General features: G+C 45.3%; 1 protein-coding gene across 1 annotated transcript; it reads left to right on the forward strand.

Moving 5' to 3' along the window:
- Window positions 1–11,893: 11,893 nt before the first annotated feature.
- On the forward strand, window positions 11,894–13,109 carry LOC134438457 (transmembrane protein 271-like). Its single transcript, XM_063188033.1, is given in 2 exon segments — window positions 11,894–12,116; window positions 12,119–13,109. Coding segments are annotated over 2 exon segments (783 nt in total). The 3' UTR covers window positions 12,679–13,109.
- The last annotated feature ends 4,711 nt before the right edge of the window (window positions 13,110–17,820 follow it).

Genomic DNA, 17,820 nt, shown 5'->3' on the forward strand with positions numbered 1-17,820 from the left:
ATATATATATTTATATAAAAAGGGTGTGTGTGAAGGGAAGCTTACAGACAAAGCAAAGCAGCTGGACCTATTTGCTTCTTATCAGTTAATTCTCCCTGGAAAACCAGCCACAGGCCTTTTCTGTCTTAGTCTCATGATCGTTAACAAATGAAGGCAATGTTCATCCAGTCAGTATGTAACAGGAGCTCATCTAATCAGGAACCCCGCCACTGTAATGGCAACTCATCAGCAATAGAGAGTGAAAGGCAATTTCTGTTTGTCATTGTGATCGCACATTACCACAGCAGTCGGTGCAGCCAAACAAAATTTGGTCCCTGCATTTATAACTCGTCACACCAGGGAGAGTGGGCTTAGCGAGAGTGGGCTTAGCTCAATAGACACAGAGATGCAGTTCGTTTCAATGCAAACTTGCTTTTCCCCCCCTTCAGATGTGCAGCCCTTGGGTACATTGATGTTCCATCTGTGAAGATGTAAGCAATAGATTTCCCTTACTCGAGTGAAGGAATTAAAAGGGAAATGGGGGATACATGGGAGATCAAGGATATAGAAGTAGGTTAGTGAATGTGAGAAAGAAATAGCTTGCAGTTTGTTTTTTTCGCTAACAAGCGCTTACCCATACTTTTTCTAAACTTAACACAGACTGACATCTCCAAAACACCATCGGCCAAATGGTTCATGTTCTTCTCAAAAACAAATAGGCCCACTGTTTAAAAAAAAAAAAAACACAAGTATTCATTTCAACATGAATTGTCTTTTTCTGTACACACTTGACTGTACCAAAGTGTGCTTTTGTGCACTTTTTACCAATAACTTTATTTCAAAAATGTGTCACCATAACTGAATATCTTACATTTGAGTTTATTATTATAGTCAATAATCTGTTCCCTGTACTCCTGCTAATGTCATGCAAAGACATTTTTACTGCAATAAGGTTTTGGATGTTGTATTTCCATTTTTGGCACACTGTGTGTGTAAGCATTTGAAAATAAGCCATAAAATACATACTTTTGACACTGGCAACAGATTACCAACTGACTCTCTCATCACTTAATTATACAGGGATTTTCTGACAGAAAGATTTCCCTTTTCAGAGAGTTAGTCTGGTACTATAACTGATCATCAAAAATATGTCTCATCCATCAACATCTTGTCAGAATCTTCAACAAAAAGTAATTAACAGCCAATCAGAAATCTGCTACAGTAGTGGTAACTCATTTATAATACAATGTGAAAGTGGTTTACATTCGTCATTGAGAGTACACATTATTACAGCACTAAGTGCATGTGGACAAACTACAGTCCTTACATTTAACCCATTACACAAGAAAGCATGGGGGTAGCCCGGCAGACACCCCAGGCAGCAGCATGTGTGCGTTGGAACACTGCCATGTAAATGTTGTGACATTCGTAACTGAACCAATTCTTTGGAATGGCTACGAAACGTGAACAATAGGGACATAGAAGCAGCCTTGAATCCACTTTCTTTCTTTCTTGCTTTCTTTCTTTCTTTTGTTTTGAGCATGTGACCTTGAGTGCTCCAATTAATAAAAACATGAATAATTGCCCCTGCCTCAGAGAGTGGCATGTATCTTCTGTAGAAGCAGGATAGTCGTAGTCATTTGGACAAAACAAGCTAAAGGTGACTTTTTAAAATATGAATATAACACTGAATGGTGTGAAAGTATTTAAAAATAGTGAAATAAAATGAGCCAGTGTTTTTGAACTGCTCTTTGACGCGATCTGGATCTAGTGCCTTGTTCCTTTCAGGAGCCATAAATCCCATCTCTGCTCCCACGCCTCAGTATTACCAAGGATGGAACAGAGTGCTGGCCATTCACTCCCTCACCCTTGTCATACTTGTCATTGTGAGGAATCAAACTTTTGACCTTTTGGGTGCAAGGTTTAATACCTAGAATGACTACTAGCCAGGACAGGAATTCGGTGACAGTGACTTCTTCACAGGCCATCATCATCTGTCTCTGTGTGTGTGTTCTGTCATAGTGGTGACTGCTGTGTGTGTGTATGTACGGAACAGGCTGCACAACTCCCTTCATCAGCAGAGTGCAATCAGATGTCAGGAACGCGTTGTAGCGGCATGACACACACACACACACACACACACACACACACACACACACACACACACACACACACACACACACACACACACACACACACACACACACACACACACTCACACACACTCTCACACACTCATCACTTGAGGGTTTCACACCAGCCAGCTCCTCATCTGCCAGAAATGGTTCAGATGCTCCCAGCTGGGATCTAAAGTGTGATGGCAGGGCGTGTAGCCGTGCAACGCTAGTCTTTTTATTTTTATTTCAACGCCTCCCTATTTATAGTTTCCAGATCTCACAGGCATTCATGCACGTGTGTGTGCTCATGCAAGCACGCACACACGCAAGCACGCACACACGCATGCACACACGCACACACACACACACACAGCCTCACCATAATATCTTTGCGGGGCCCTCTCATTGACTTCTATTCATATTAAGCCTAATATAGGCTACAGAATGCTAAACTGTGCCCACACCAAAACAATCCCTAACCTTAACCTGTCAGTGGGGAAATGTTTTGACACTTTTACTTTTTACCAGTAGCAACAAAACTCCACCAGCAAAAGGGGTCAAAACACGCAGGTTCCTGGATATGGGCCCCAAATGGACCGAGGGCCCCACCTTGTTTGTTTGTTCCAATAGCAGTGGCCTCACCAAGGTAGATTGGTGTAGTACACACACACACACACACACACACACACACACACACACACCACACACCACACACCACACACCACACACCACACACCACACACCACACACACACACACACACACACATACAACAGCAGCCGCATCTTGTGCTTTGTGTCAAAAAGCCTTCTTCACATCAACAGTATGATTCATCACAGCGTGTGCCTGCGATCACAAAAATGAGCCCATTTAATCAGAGCACGGGCCGCATGCCACTGTCAAACGCGCCGCTGTAGTATTTACATCACTGCAGGTGGTAGGTTAGCCCTCGTGATGGATGGCAGGCCCTGACAGCACGTGGCTCGCTACTCTCCATTGCACTTCTGGTTTTACGGCACTTTTTACTGGGGTCGGAGGTCAGTGTGCTAACTTCCGAAGTCATTAAATTATGCCGTGAAGTGTCACCTTGCTGTGCAAGGCTTTCGGTTGGTTGGCTTTGGTTGTGGTTTGTCGAACCTTTTTGTTTATTGGGGGCACGAGGGTAAATCAGGGGGGAATTCTACCATCAGCATTGTAGTGGATGCTTGGATACTACTGCCCATGTAGAATGCACATTTTAACAGATGGCAGTTATTCATTTTACTTAGGCTATTTATTTAACCCTTGTTTAACCAGTAATAGTCTCTTCTTAAAAGTAACAGAGGACAAAACTAACATGATACTAGAGACAAAATCAAACTACAAATCACATAAAATGTCATAATATCATTGCTTGGCTAAATAAAAAGTCGCATCTCAGGGGGATACAGGGCTGGACTGGGAATCTGGCATACAGGGCATTTTCCCAGTGGGAAGGTAGTTATCAGGGGCCAATGCTTATGGTTTTTTTTGGTGTTTGTTTGTTTCAATGTGTCCCTAACCCAGCCCACAATTTAGATGGGGCGGCCCATCTCTGAATCCTTCATATACAGTGGACTGGGCCCATCATAATTGTAGTATGGGGGTTGGCGGTAAGGGGCTGGTGTATGCCAAAAAAGTCTTCGGCTTGACTGCTTAAGATGATTTTAGTGTTCCCATCCACCCACTTGGGAGTGAAGTTAGGGTTTGTGTGGTGTGTGAGTGGACTGTGTGTCAACAAAGCAAATAAAACCCTGGCCTAAGTACATGTGTGCGTCAACACTACCTCTGGGAATATGCTACTACTGACTAATTTAGCAGGTTTTAGTTCACTTGATGGTTTGTCTTCTATCCATCCTGTTGGCTTTAAGAAGTCTTAGGGTCAAGCCTGGGTCAGCATGTCCTTGGGTGACACACATTTTTAAGCAGAGCTGATGACCAGACACGGCTGCTGATGACAACACATTGAGTAGGAGTGGCACATTGCCAGGCGATTGGTGGTCATTTGCCAACAAGTTGACCAGTGACGCACGAGCAACACAATGCATCCCAGCATCCGCAGAGCGAGGAGGGAGGGCCAAGAGCAGAGGCAGCTCAAGGCTCTGAGAGAGGAATGGGGCCTTGGTCCGGCGGAGAGAAATGCAATTCTCTACTTAACAAACTAGCCACAGTCCCATCAATCCACTTCATTCACTTTTCTCATTTTGCTCTCTTCCTCTCTCTCACTCACTCGATTATTCTCCTTTCTTTCTCTCTCTCTCTCGCTCTCTCTCTCTCTCTCTCTCTCTCTCTCTCTCTCTCTCTCTCTCTCTCTCTCTCTCTCTCTCTCTCTCTCTCTCTCTCTCTCTCTCTCTCTCTCTCTCTCTCTCTCTCCTTGAGTCAACCCTCCTCACACCACGTCCACACCACTTATCCTTCTTCCAGCTAACAACTGGGGGTATTGACCAAAAAGCTGCTTGGTCATTTCCATTCATTCTCCGTCTGTGCCTAACAAGCTGTCTGGCCAGGCAGTCGGACATGCTACATTATTGTCCTTCCAAAGCCTGTTCTTCTGGGGATGGTGGAAACTTGGACATCAGCCGTTTTCTGACATCTCCATTTACTGTCCAAGCCGCCGCTGCATACAAATGCACTCGCACGCTGTAAGTTGGATTGGACGCTGCCCAGATGTAGAGGACATTGGTGCTTGTTTAGACCTTCAGAGGCATTTCATTTTAATAAGCGGCAATATTTTCACACTGAATAAACTGTAATATTAAACTTATATGAAGGTGTGCTTCAATGATCACTTCCAATGTATTTACAGAGGTTTCCACAGGGAGAGTAGTGGGGAACAAGCAGAAGTCAGCATGGCCTCTAGTGCTGTATGGTCCTCCAACTGTGTGGGCGTGTGGGCACTAGTTCACTAGTTCACGAGTTTGATGGATAATGAAATCACTCACAGTAGCCCAGTGGTTCCCAAACTGGGTGCCGGGACCCCTAGGGGGGCCTCGGAGGTACTGAAGGGGGGTCGCGGACAAAAGGGACATTGCATAAAAACGGGAAATCCACAGGTTGATAGCTAACTGCAAAATGATGTACTGTAGGCTATTTGCTGTCTAGCAATATGGCCTAGGCAATTTTTTTGTCCATTAATATTGCTAGATTTTCCATTAATAGTTTGTCCACTAGTGTTGCATTTCTAGGCTAAGACTATGGTGGGTGGGTTGTTGCAAAAATATTCTTAAGTCCAAAAGGGTGTCCCCACTGAAAAAGTTTGGGACCAAGAATGGAAGCTCATCATACCAATTAACCAGGTAGCCTGTTGATTAGTCTACATTGAGAATATAAACGCACATGTTTTTTTCCTCCCTGGTCATAAAATAATTTCACAGGATTGTCTATACAGAAAAGACAAACTCCTCTTGGCATGACTTAAAAGGGTGAAGTGACTTTTTGCATCAAGATGTATTAACTTGGCCTTCTGTAATTTAATGAGTCTGTGCTCATTATGCCGGCCCTATAAATCACAGTAAAGGGGGGAGAGATAAAGAGAGTGCAGGGGCTCTCCCTGACTGGGCCCAGGCCTGGCTCCCAAATGCCAAGTCCATCAAAGCAAATCGTGTAGAAACTCACCGGAGGTGGTAGGCCTTGCAGAAATGTACTTCTCGAGTGCCTAAACGACGTCCATGCAATATTAATCACTGCCTTTTTTTTGGTGACATGACCATAAAATGTCAGTAAGGTCATAGCCACATGCCACGGTAAGGTTACCCAAGAAACTGTCACCTGATTCTGCCTACCAAGCATGAGAAGCGGCTTGTGCATACGCATGTTTGAATAACGCCTTCTCTTTTTCCAGTGTAACCTTTGTTGTGCTTGTTATTTTTATTTCTAGAACGTGGGCAAATGTCATCTCCCATAGCTCGTTTTCACCACCACGAGCTATCTGAGTTCACTCGTGGAACCAAAGGTAGCGCTATCTATTTGACTTCAGCACACGAATTTGGGGGGAACGTCAGGGACCAGCTGTTGCTAAGCGACACCGAGGTAAAGCGTGGTTCAACAGGCTCTCATTAGTGGTGTGTGTGTGTGTGTGTGTGTGTGTGTGTGTGTGTGTGTGTGTGTGTGTGTGTCTGTCTGTCTGTCTGTCTGTCTGTCTGTCTGTCTGTCTTGGAAACCGCCGTTCGTTCTCTCTACTCAAGTGACAGATGCAACTCAGCCTTTCACCCTGCTGTCGAGCAGGTAAACCTTTATCAGGTCTACGTTTCTGACTGTGCATACTGATGTGAGCAAGAGAGTAGAGAGGGTGTGTACAGTCTTATTAAATTTCCTCCTTGTTTATTGTGAGAGAAAACTTAATACCAGGGCCAGATTAATGTTCGTGCTAGATATGGCTGCGTCCTAGGGGCCCCCACCAGCCTAGGGTTCCCCTGATTGGTGACAGTGGGGAAAACAATTTAGCTGAATTGCAGATGCAGTAATGAAAAATCATCTCTTGCTAATAACTCTTCTCTATAGGTGGCAGACTTTATTAATACATTTTTATCATTTTGTTTTAAATGCAGGGGCCTATCACAATCTGTAGCCTAGGGGCACCGAACCATCTTAATCTGGCCCTGCTTAGTACTGTACATTGAAATGGCTGCATTTTTAGTATTTTTGCTGTTGGTTTGGTCTGCATTGTAAGTAGCCAACTTCTTCCTGCCAACTAAGACTGCTTAGTGCTTGAGCGAACAGGAACAGGGGGACATTAGCTCAAGTCAATGAACTCTAAAGACTAAAAGTTTCCTTTCTTTGTTTTTTAAACTCGTTCATTAAACATACTGGATGGCTCTGCAAATTGTTCTGACCAACCATGTGTGTTTTTGAAAGTTTTGTACAGTGTAGGTTGGCTTTCTCTGTTTTGTTTCTGTTGGCAATGTGAAAAAAAGCTTGGCTCTCTCTCCTGTTTGAGTTTTCAACCCTGTTTCAGAACTTTCCTAAATCCATTTGATCTTTTTTTTTAATGACTTGCACACACAGAAATGCACAGCCACACTCATTCTGGAGTTCTTCTCAGAAGGCATCTCTATTATGCTGGAAAAATGAAACTCAATAACACAGTCTATGTGTACTGTCTGGTATTTTTAATGTACCGGCTATATGTCATCCTTGGGCATACAGACTCCATCCATGGTGATGAAAAGTTGTTAACTCAATTTGGCATTTATAAATGATCCTGTCAATAAAGTAAGATTAAAAGTGCCAGGCACACTCCACCACCAGCAGCGCACCGTCTGACGTTGGGGATGCTCACTTTGAGAGCAAACAAGCCGATCTGGCATTTGCTGCAGTGCCGCAGTTAATTACAGTGATTACTTGCCCGCTTGGAGATAATTCATGGTTTCATTGGCTGGGATTATTGCTTTGTGATCATATTGGAAGACACTGGAAGTCTTGTCTGGAAAAACAATAGTGAGGCTGTCAAAATAATGCAGTCGCGTTGGAAACGCTGGTTGACCAGGGTGACACTGCATTGATATATTGGTCAAATCTGTCCATCAACAGATTTAAAGCAACAGAGCTGGATATACTGCTCCTGCCTTTCCATAGAGCACAGGGCTGGACTGGCCATCTGGCATAGCGGGCATTTCTCGGTGGCCCCACACCCTCGTGGGCTCCTATTGTTATAATATATATATATGAAATTAGGGGCCCACGAGGGTGCAGGGCCCACCGGTGAGTCAGTTCTGCGCCTCTAATTATGAGGGGCCCCTTTAAGCCAAAAGTGCCCTATTTCTCCCCCATTACAGCCCTGATAGAGAATGACTAGTTACCCATTGGTTCTGTGGAAAAAAAAAAAACCCAATATGATATAGACCACTAATTTCACCCACCCGCCTCCCCCCTATATAAGTAAATAAAATTCTCTGTGAAATAAGTTTTGGTTGGTTGTTTTGGTATGACACCAAGCTATTTACTGTATGTACCAGAGTGTAGTTGTGTGACATTTGTTTCTGTATCTCATTAATTTTGTTTAAAGTAGCCTGCCTTATACTGAAGGCTGTGACATGACAATGGCCTGCTCAATTACAGAAGTACAGCAACTGTTCAATATCACATTGGATATGTTATTACGAACAGAGGCGCATCTTGTCACCAGGCTAGGCAGGCAGCCGCTTGGGGCCCCCAAGCCTCCACATGGTGAATAACAGCTCAAAGTTAAACTATAATAGTGGCAATTTGGGTTGAATGTTAATTTCTTTGGTTTTTTCCTTGGTGCCCCCACTAACAGTAGAATCGCCTCTGATTAGGAACATAGTGAAAGCCAACAGCCGGGTGCTAAGACAACTTCACACTACACAAAGCAAAGAAAGATGAGGAAACCAGGCCTGTTAAACATGTTTGTTACCACCACTGCAAAAATATAAGTGTCACTAATAGGCTACTGTGCTTTGTATGCCAATATTTCCTTGAAAAATACCATTTCAAAAGGTGGTTAAAACTGCTATAATGACCACTGTCACCACAACAAAAGTCATGTGGTTATTGAAACTTTTATAATGAGGTGATTTGGTTGGCTGGGTGCAATTATAGCACATCATTTGACCCTAAAAGCGCCCCATCAAAATGTCTGTGAATTGCATGTAGTTTGATGTAACAAGAGAGAAGAGACAAAAGAGACGTGCTTTGATTTGACTGCTGAGTGAACACCTCTGGCGTCACACTCGGCGCGCTCGCTAGAATATGATGGTGTCTCGTTACGCATGCGGAACACGTCTCCTTAAAAAAAAGACTCCATAGAAGATTAATCATTTGCACATCAATACACACCACTGTGGCAGCATTTGTGCACTCTAACGGGCTCCCTGTGGCGGTTTGTTAGAGAGGGGCGTATGGCACATGTGACAGTGTCAATGACATTTCCGTTTTGTGAAGTTCGTCTGGACTCCTACTGACACGAGGTCAATCAATAGCCCGGATGTCTTCCCAAAAGCCCGCTGGAAAACTGGCAGAACTGGATGTTAGTTGCAAAAAGAGAAATCGAAGCTGAGAAAATGTCAAATTCCCTTACGCACTTGAATTGTATCCTGCAACGTTTCCCTAGCACTTCAATTTGAACTTGAAGACGTGAATTCAAGAGGGAAAATGTTGGATGCCAGCAGTATGTGTGTGTGTGTGTGTGTGTGTGTGTGTGTGTGTGTGTGTGTGTGTGTGTGTGTGTGTGTGTGTGTGTGTGTGTGTGTGTGTGTGTGTGTGTGTGTGTGTGTGTGTGTGTGCAGGGGCGGAGTGGCCCACCTTTTCCCACCGGGAGAATTTTTCCCTTGGCGGCCCTCTTTAAAAAAAAAAAACCCAAAAAAACTAAGCGAACAACATGGTTTCCTAACCAAAAAGACAAAAGCCACGAAATCTGCAGTCGTACTACATGTGAACATTAGTGTTGTCAAAATATCAACCTGAATTGGAGAATTTATGAAATGCACAGCCAGTGGTGTAGTCTATGTAAAACGCAGGTATACGCACCCATTTCAAAAATTCAGGGATTACAGTATACCCACTTAAAATTGATTGATCCATTATTTACAATAGCACAAATATATACAGTACACATCAAAAAATGCTCAAATATACAGTATACCCACTTCAAAAAGTAGACTACACCACTGGAGCCATCCTCACAGTCCAAAGCATTCATAGGCCTACTAGGTTAGGCTACATCACGCAACTGTTCCATGCAAATGTGCACTCCACTGTCATTTTGACAGTTTGAAATTGAAATATCATTTAAGGAAGACAGGATGAGCATGGGCACAAAGTTTTGAGTGTGGGGATTTTTAGAAGAGTAGGCTTACAAAATATAGTATAGTAGCCTATAGCTTACAAAAAGTCTGTCATTGTGCAATAAACCCACCATGCAGCAAATAAGCCAAACCTAGCTACTTCAAAGCACAACCATAAGTCAACAAAATGTATAACCAAACGGTGTAGGCCTACCTTAAAACGCTGTCTTCGTCGCAGCAAATGTCTTTGTTTCTTGCAATCACTCTACTTTAATCCACAGCTTAGCCTACACACCCAGCACTGGTCACATCAGAATCTTGTGTGGTAATTATTTTGTTCCATTTCTTCAGACATAGGCTACATCCTAAATGTCCCACATATAAATATATGTATGATAATAATATTATTTCGACTATAAGGAGATATACTGGTAGTTCTAACAAATCAAAACAAAACCCATTGCTTCTGTTAGGTGCAGTTCTCTTCCTTACCACTTGGTGGAGTCTGTTCGTAACCCAATTCAATAACCAGAGAGCAAGTGAATCTGGACTGGAAAGACTGTAAACTGTAACAGTCGTGTGGAAATCGGAAAATAAATCATAATTTATTAATATTTCCATCCTTTGGTAACCAATCTACATATCACAGGTTATTTAAATACTGAAAACGAAACTGTGTTACTAAGATCTTGTAAACTTCCGCGATCTACGGTGTATGAAAATTATCAGTAGAGAAGGGGTGTGGCCAATTTACTGTTTGACACCGTCAGTGAGGTATTGCCGTCTGGTATACGGTATAAATACTGGCTAGTCAGCTGGGTTGAAATACAGAGAAGTGAAAATTGGGAAGTCAGTGCACATATACACAAACTTGAAACTTCAGGGCCAGTTAAAAACTCAGTGAGGCTGCGATATTGCATTTCACGGCCGCGGCCCACCGGGACAAGTCCCCGATCTCCCGACGGCCACTCCGCGCCTGTGTGTGTGTGTGTGTGTGTGTGTGTGTGTGCGCGCGTGTGTGCGTATGTGTGTGAGAGTGTGCGCGAGCGTGCGTGCGGGTGTGTGTGTTTTTCAAACACGAGCAATGCTGTGAGCACGGACAGTCCGCCTGGTGACAGTCATCATCGCAACATCACGTTCTTGCATGAGTACCCGACCCTCGTGTTCCAGATTTCAGCACCATGGACAGTGATCTGTCTGCCGTACACAACAGGGATCCCACACGGGATCTACTCTCATGCAGTCATTTGAGAGATGATGTACAGTAGATACACTTTATTGATCCCCAGGGGGAGATTAAGGAAATTATATATTAACAATATGCAAACATACGCATCTAATATAATTATATGTATGCAATTATATCCACATGTATCCATGTAAGGCTCCATTTTGTTCCGCTGTGCACTCTAGTCTTGCAACAAAATAAGGATTAGGCTTTCATAACTTGAGTGCTTCAAAACAGGATACGTTGAAAATGACACCTCAACAAACCTGCAGCGTCGGCAGGTCTGCTTTAAAGAGGGGGGGAAAGTTGGCGAAGCATCATGTGTTTCGGTCAAGTAAGACGCACGGCACCTTGCAGTACGCACGCACAACTTGCTCTGCGCTCACGGAGGCACTCCTGTGCCGCATGGTGAGCAGCTGTATGATCTCGGCATCTGCGACTGAGCGAGACTGTCTCACACACTATTTCTGTTTTATAGCATATATTGGCTACGAAGAGCGTCTAGAGATGCGTTTTATGAAATGACGGTGTGGATGGGGGGCGAGGGTCATGAGGGTAATCACTTCCTTTGAGTTGGATTTAGGGGCTTCTTACCGCAGAAGGAGCGCGCTCTGCCTATCAATAATTAATCCATTTCTGAAGCAACGGGGAAGGGGGGGAGAGGACGCAGCAGCTCCGGAGATCCTCGTTTTGAAGAGCAATCATCGGCAAATCATGTCACAATCTGACAGGACTTCGAGAGGAGCTGCCGAGGAGGACAAAGGAGGATGAAGGAGGGCGAAGGAACGGGAGAGGTAGAGGAGGAATATAATGAAGTTGAGTGGGAAAGGACTGTGCACCATCGTATCCGGCTGCCTGCTCTTCGTCTGTGCCATAAGCGCCGTTGTCGTCGGTTTCAAATGCATCGCTCTGGGCTCCAAAGTCAGAGCGCATTTCCACCTTGGAACCGCGGCCGGTGCTTTCTACTCGGGAATACTAGTGGGACTTGGGCAAGTGATCCTAGGGTTGGCACTGGTCTGCTGCAAGGGGAAGCCCGGAATTTCTTTCTCGTGGGGATTCTGGTGTTCTTGCTGGGAGTTCTCACCGCCTTCTCCGGCGCTGTGCTGGACGGCGACGCGGTCTCGCTGGTGGAGCGGAAATACTCCCACTACTGCCTCGACTTGGTGGATATAAACCCCTTCTGCGAGCAGCTCAAGACTTATCAGAGGGGACTTGTGGTGTCCACCATCCTGAACACATTGGAATGTATTCTGGGGCTTATGAACTTAGTGATCATTAAGCGGTACAAGGCGGCACAGTTTTACAGAAGGAGGCACTCGCAGCGACAAGGAACAGGGCCATTCATTTTCAGCGAGGAGCGAGACTTTTCAGCTGCGGAATTTCAACCGGTGTCTTACATTAACCTGGGGGTATTTCACGTCTTTGACGAGGCTGGAGTTGAGGTACACTGTGGGGGCCATCCGTCCATCGAGCTACCGGGCTACTCGCCCACGGATCCGGATCTCAACCATTCTTACCCTTTCTCGTACCCTCTCCCGAACGAGTTGCCCCCTGCGTACGAGGACATTTTCCCTGGAGAAGCAAGTAACAAGTAGCAACTGTTTTAACGGCTTAGAAAAGTTAAAACATGGGCTCTAAATTCTGCAGTGACAATCAGTGTTCCCCCTTGAACGTCAGATGTAGTTGGGTTCAAACTGGGACAAACATGAAGAGTGTTATTGTTAATTCACTACCAGTGCAGAACTCTGTTCATGGTTTTATTTATTTGGGTAAGTCCGTTACCAAATGCAATGCTGCCAACGAACTACCTGGCTGAGATAAATGAAAATAGGGATGATAACATAAAGAAAATTACAAATGAGCTACAGCGTAAGATTCTAAAAGAATTTTAAAATATATGCGACGCAATTGTTATTTTCAATCCAATTGTATGATCATCTTATGCCCATGTCCTTCATTGATGTCATTTTATTGTTTTCCTCCACATTGCCTACGTTCTGCATATAGTATGAATAAAGATATTTACTCTCATCTGACGCATAGTTAATTTGGAAATAGCGAATTGTTAAAATCTGTTTTCACCCGTGAACGAATAGCATGCAACTCATCCTAAAAAAACAGCGCAAATGCTGTAGCATTTCTAAAGGACACATATAATTAGATGCCGATGCCTGTCTAATCGAGGCAAGAAGGTATAGGCCTTTCACAACACACAGTCAACTTCGGCACTGTGTAATGCTGGCGTTGTCCTTTTTCCTGTTTCTGACGAAACGATCCACAGTTGATAGGAACCTTGCGTCATCCTAAGGGGAACAACAACACGCAGGCATCTGTTTTATGTATTAGCTTCCGAATCTGTTCTGCTGGGGTTCACGGAGGCTTGTTTTTGCGTGTGTTTTTGAGCTGGGTGGAAGATCAGTGGGTCATTTTGCTGAGTGCTATCTGAGTAATGCCTGTGATGGAGTGTGTGAGTATTTGCATTTGGGCAGGTTCAGCATGCAGTGTGGGCTTTCATTCATTATAAGCTGCTGTTTGGCACCTGGCCACCACCCATCTTTACAGAAATCAATGCCAGGTCTATTTCATCACCATGTAGCCAGCGGATCCTCCAGCATCCACCTGTGACAACCAGGCTGCCATATGAGAATGGTGAGGTAGTGTGCGCTCTACAAGCAGAGAGAGAGAGAGATAGAGAGAGAGAGAACAGAGGGAAAAATCAGAACAAGGGAAAGAAAACAGAGAGCACAACACGTACTGTGCTGCTCTACACTGAGTGGCGTGTCGTGTGTATGAGGCTGTTGGTTATAATTGCAACCTCAGGCCCATCATGCTGCTCCTGGCTAAGATCAGGTTCTGATGTTGGAGTCTAATATGGAAATGACACTCAAGCAGACTCACGCCTCATGGCATTCAGACTTATAACAAGGGATTTGCACAACAACTCCTGCCAGCCAAATAGAGCATTTCCATCTCTCTTAGACCCCTCTTGCTTTGTCTTTTTCTCTCTCTTTCTATCTATCTCAGTTTTTTAGTGTGTGTGTGTGTGTGTGTGTGTGTGTGTGTGTGTGTGTGTGTGTGTGTGTGTGTGTGTGTGTGTGTGTGTGTGTGTGTGTGTGTGTGTGCATGCTAGCGTGCGTGTGTGTGTGCATGTGCGTGTGCGTGTGTGTGAGAGAGAGAGAGTTAGTGAGTGAGTGATTGTGAATGTGAGAGAAAGCATGCTTGCGTGTGTGTGTGTGTGTGTGTGTGTGTGTGTGTGTGTGTGTGTGTGTGTGTGTGTGTGTGTGTGTGTGTGTGTGTGTGTGTGTGTGTGTGTGTGTGTGTGTGTGTGTGTGAGAGAGAGAGAGAGCATTGTAGTTGCATTGCTGTGCTTCACCTGTACACTTCCACATCCACATTTCTGCTTCTTCATGTTATTATCATCCCTCTCTCCTCAGAAGATGCGTCACCACCTGGCCAGCAGCTGTGTGTGTGTGTGTGTGTGTGTGTGTGTGTGTGTGTGTGTGTGTGTGTGTGTGTGTGTGTGTGTGTGTGTGTGTGTGTGCGTGCGTGCGTGCGTGCGTGTGTGTACTGTAGCTCGTCCTCTTATTAATTGTCTGTGATTGATTAGTGACTTGATGTTGTTGCGCTGCAGGAGCGCTGCAGGCTTCATGGCCTTGATCTTGCCCCCCCCCCTCTTTTTTTTCCTCTCTCTCTCTCTCTCTCTCTCTCTCTCTCTCTCTCTCTCTCTCTCTCTCTCTCTCTCTCCACGCTGTAAAACTTTGGCAGTCTCCTCTCTCACTCACTCCCTCATTTCCGCTTTTTCCAGCCAGGCAGCCAGGGAGGGAGCTTTTTAATTCATCCCAGCCATACAGTAGTATCTGCTGCTATTGTGCGGGTCACAGGGCCATCAGCAGCGCAATATGCTCCGCCACCCACCAGCCTGATGGTGCTGATGCTGCAGGGCCCCTTGGCCACCGATAGACGATAAACCAGTGAAATATATGAATGGTGGCCTGCAACAGATGGAGCAGATCATGGAGAGCTACTACTAGTGATGCGCCCAGGGAGCTGACAAGGGGGGACAAAGGGGTCAGTTGTCCCAGGCCCAGGGATATGTGGTTCCCATGATTGGGTCCTCATTACATTGAATGTATTGGGTGAGGGGCCCTTTCAGTGAACTCTGTCCTGGACCCAGCCAAACCTGTCAGTGGCCCTGGATGTGGCAGATTCTCGCCCCCTTTGCTAAAGCGCTCGCAAAGCACCCGGCCCCACCACCACATGCTTCATTTTATGATAATATCATCATTGATTCATTAAGTTAATGGAGCCAAATAAAACATGCCATGTATTTTGTCTCTACTCTCATCCGCAAATCCTTTCTTTTTTCTCTCTTTTAATGGTGTCTCATATTTAATTGAGAAGGCAGAGAAGATTTCTTGCCTGATTGCATTTTCTCAGAGTAGAATGTGCCGTGATTTTATTATTATTACTGTGGCTTGTTAATGCAGTGCATTGTCATGAAGACACCCGTTATTGCAATAGGATTATAATGCTGTTGTGTGCCTATAGTTGCAGTAGCGCATTGAGATGCCCAGGGGGTGTTTTATATGGTTACACTAACATCTGTGGTCGTGTACATACAAATGTCATATAAGAGGACTGTGTAACTGAGATGTTCCTCTGTTCATCAGCATTTTGTGGGAGGGCAGCAATTAAAACAGAGTTCCACAGATTGAGCGTATAGCAAGTCTTAACATTTAAAAAAAAATATATATATATTTTTTTTTAATGGGCTTTTTGTGCCTTTATTGATGATAGGAAAGTGGAGATTGACAGGAAATCAGTGGGACAGAGAGATGGGGGCAGAATTGGGCCATGACCCAGGCCGGACTCGAACCTGGGTCCCCATGGGCATGCAAGCCCAAGTGGGGGGCTTAGTGCGCTGCGCCACAGTGCCCCCCTCAAGTCTTAACATTTGATGAGAAATTGTGTGTTATTGCAAGTACTGCTGCTTTTGAAGAAGGGTCAGATATTGCTTGAATTCACAGAAAAAAAGAGGATTGTTTTCAAACCGCAGCCTCATAATTGCATCATCATCTTTTGGCCTCGGGGCGATTTGCATTTTTCAGCAACAAAAACTGCCGACTTTTAAACTCTTTTGCCGGCACGGGTGAAATATGACCCTGGGTGCGAAGCTTGCGTTTAAGATTCTGCTGATTTGGTGTAAGAGAGAGACGCTGAAGAGAAGAGGAGAGGAGCTCTTGGCTTACACATTGCAGGATGACTTAGGCAGGAGTGTCATGGCACAAACTCTGGCATTAAGGGAAGGGAGGGGAATGGAGGAGGGAGAGGGATGGCTACTCAGCTCCCTGAGTATTTAAATCAGTGCAGACAGGGATGGATGAGGGTCTGAAGATATGGCGGTCCAGGCGAGGGCACCTGGTGTCTGAGCTCTGACAGGCCACGCTTCCTCTCCTCTCCTCTCCTCTCCTCTCCACTCCACTTCTCTCCTCTCCTCTCCTCTCCTCTCCTCTCCACTCCTCTCCTCCCCTCTCCTCTCCTCCCCTCTCCTCTCCTTTCCTGTCCTCTGACAGGCCACGCTTCCTCTCCTCTCCTCTGCACATCTCTCTTGTCCTCTCCTCTCCTCTGCACTCCTCTCCTGTCCTCTTCTCCCCTCTCCTCTCCTCTTCACTCCACTCCACTCCACTCCTCTCCTCCCCTCTCCACTCCTCTCCTCCCCTTTACTCTCCTCTCCTCTCCTCTCCTCTGACAGGCCACGCTTCCACTCCTCTCCTCTCCTCTGCACTCCTCTCCTCTCCTCTCCATCTCTCCTCTCCTGTCCTGTCCTCTCCTCTCCTCTGCACTCCTCTCCTGTCCTCTCCTCTGCGCTCCTCTCCTCTCCTCTCCTCTCCTCTGCGCTCCTCTCCTCTCCTCTCCTCTCCTCTGCACTCCTCTCCTGTCCTCTCCTCTCCTCTGCACTCCTCTCCTCTGCACTCCTCTCCTCTGCACTCCTGTCCTCTCCTCTCCTGTCCTCTCTTCACCTCTGCACTCCTCTCCTGTCCTCTCCTCTCCTCTCCTCTGCACTCCTCTCCTTTCCTCTCCTCTCCTCTCTTGTCCTCTCCTCTTCTCTCCTCTCCTTTTGGGCCGCTGTCCAAGGTCCTGACACGGTGAGTGTGGTTACTTCACTCAGTGGTGTGACGGACTGAGGGCAGTGCACTGGCCTGGGCTGCACTCCCTTATCATTACATTCTGCTGAGAGGTGAAGGGAGAAAGAAAGAAAGAAAGAAAGAAAGAAAGAAAGAAAGAAAGAAAGAAAGAAAGAAAGAAAGAAAGAAAGAAAGAAAGAAAGACAGACAGACAGACAGACAGACAGACAGACAGACAGACAGACAGACAGACAGACAGACAGACAGACAGACATATAGAGCATGGGCAGTGGCCCGGACTTGGACTCCCTTATCATTACTTTCTGCAGAGAGGTGAAGAGAGAGGGAAAGAAAGAAAGAAAGAAAGAAAGAAAGAAAGAAAGAAAGAAAGAAAGAAATGTACAAAAAGAAGCATGACAAAAATAATCTGCAATCCAATCCATTTCCAAGCATCTCCTGCTGAGATTTGTGTTTTCTTTCCTCCTTATTTCATGCTGATCTCTGTAATGCGACACCTTTATTAGTAGTCATTAAGTTGTCATGGCACCTGGAAGAGTGGGAGTTTTGTGATGAAGTTAAAAGTGAAGGGCTTAATTCCGAACATCAATTTGA

The sequence above is a fragment of the Engraulis encrasicolus genome, chromosome 22 (assembly GCF_034702125.1).
Source record: "Engraulis encrasicolus isolate BLACKSEA-1 chromosome 22, IST_EnEncr_1.0, whole genome shotgun sequence".
NCBI classification, from domain to species: domain Eukaryota; kingdom Metazoa; phylum Chordata; class Actinopteri; order Clupeiformes; family Engraulidae; genus Engraulis; species Engraulis encrasicolus.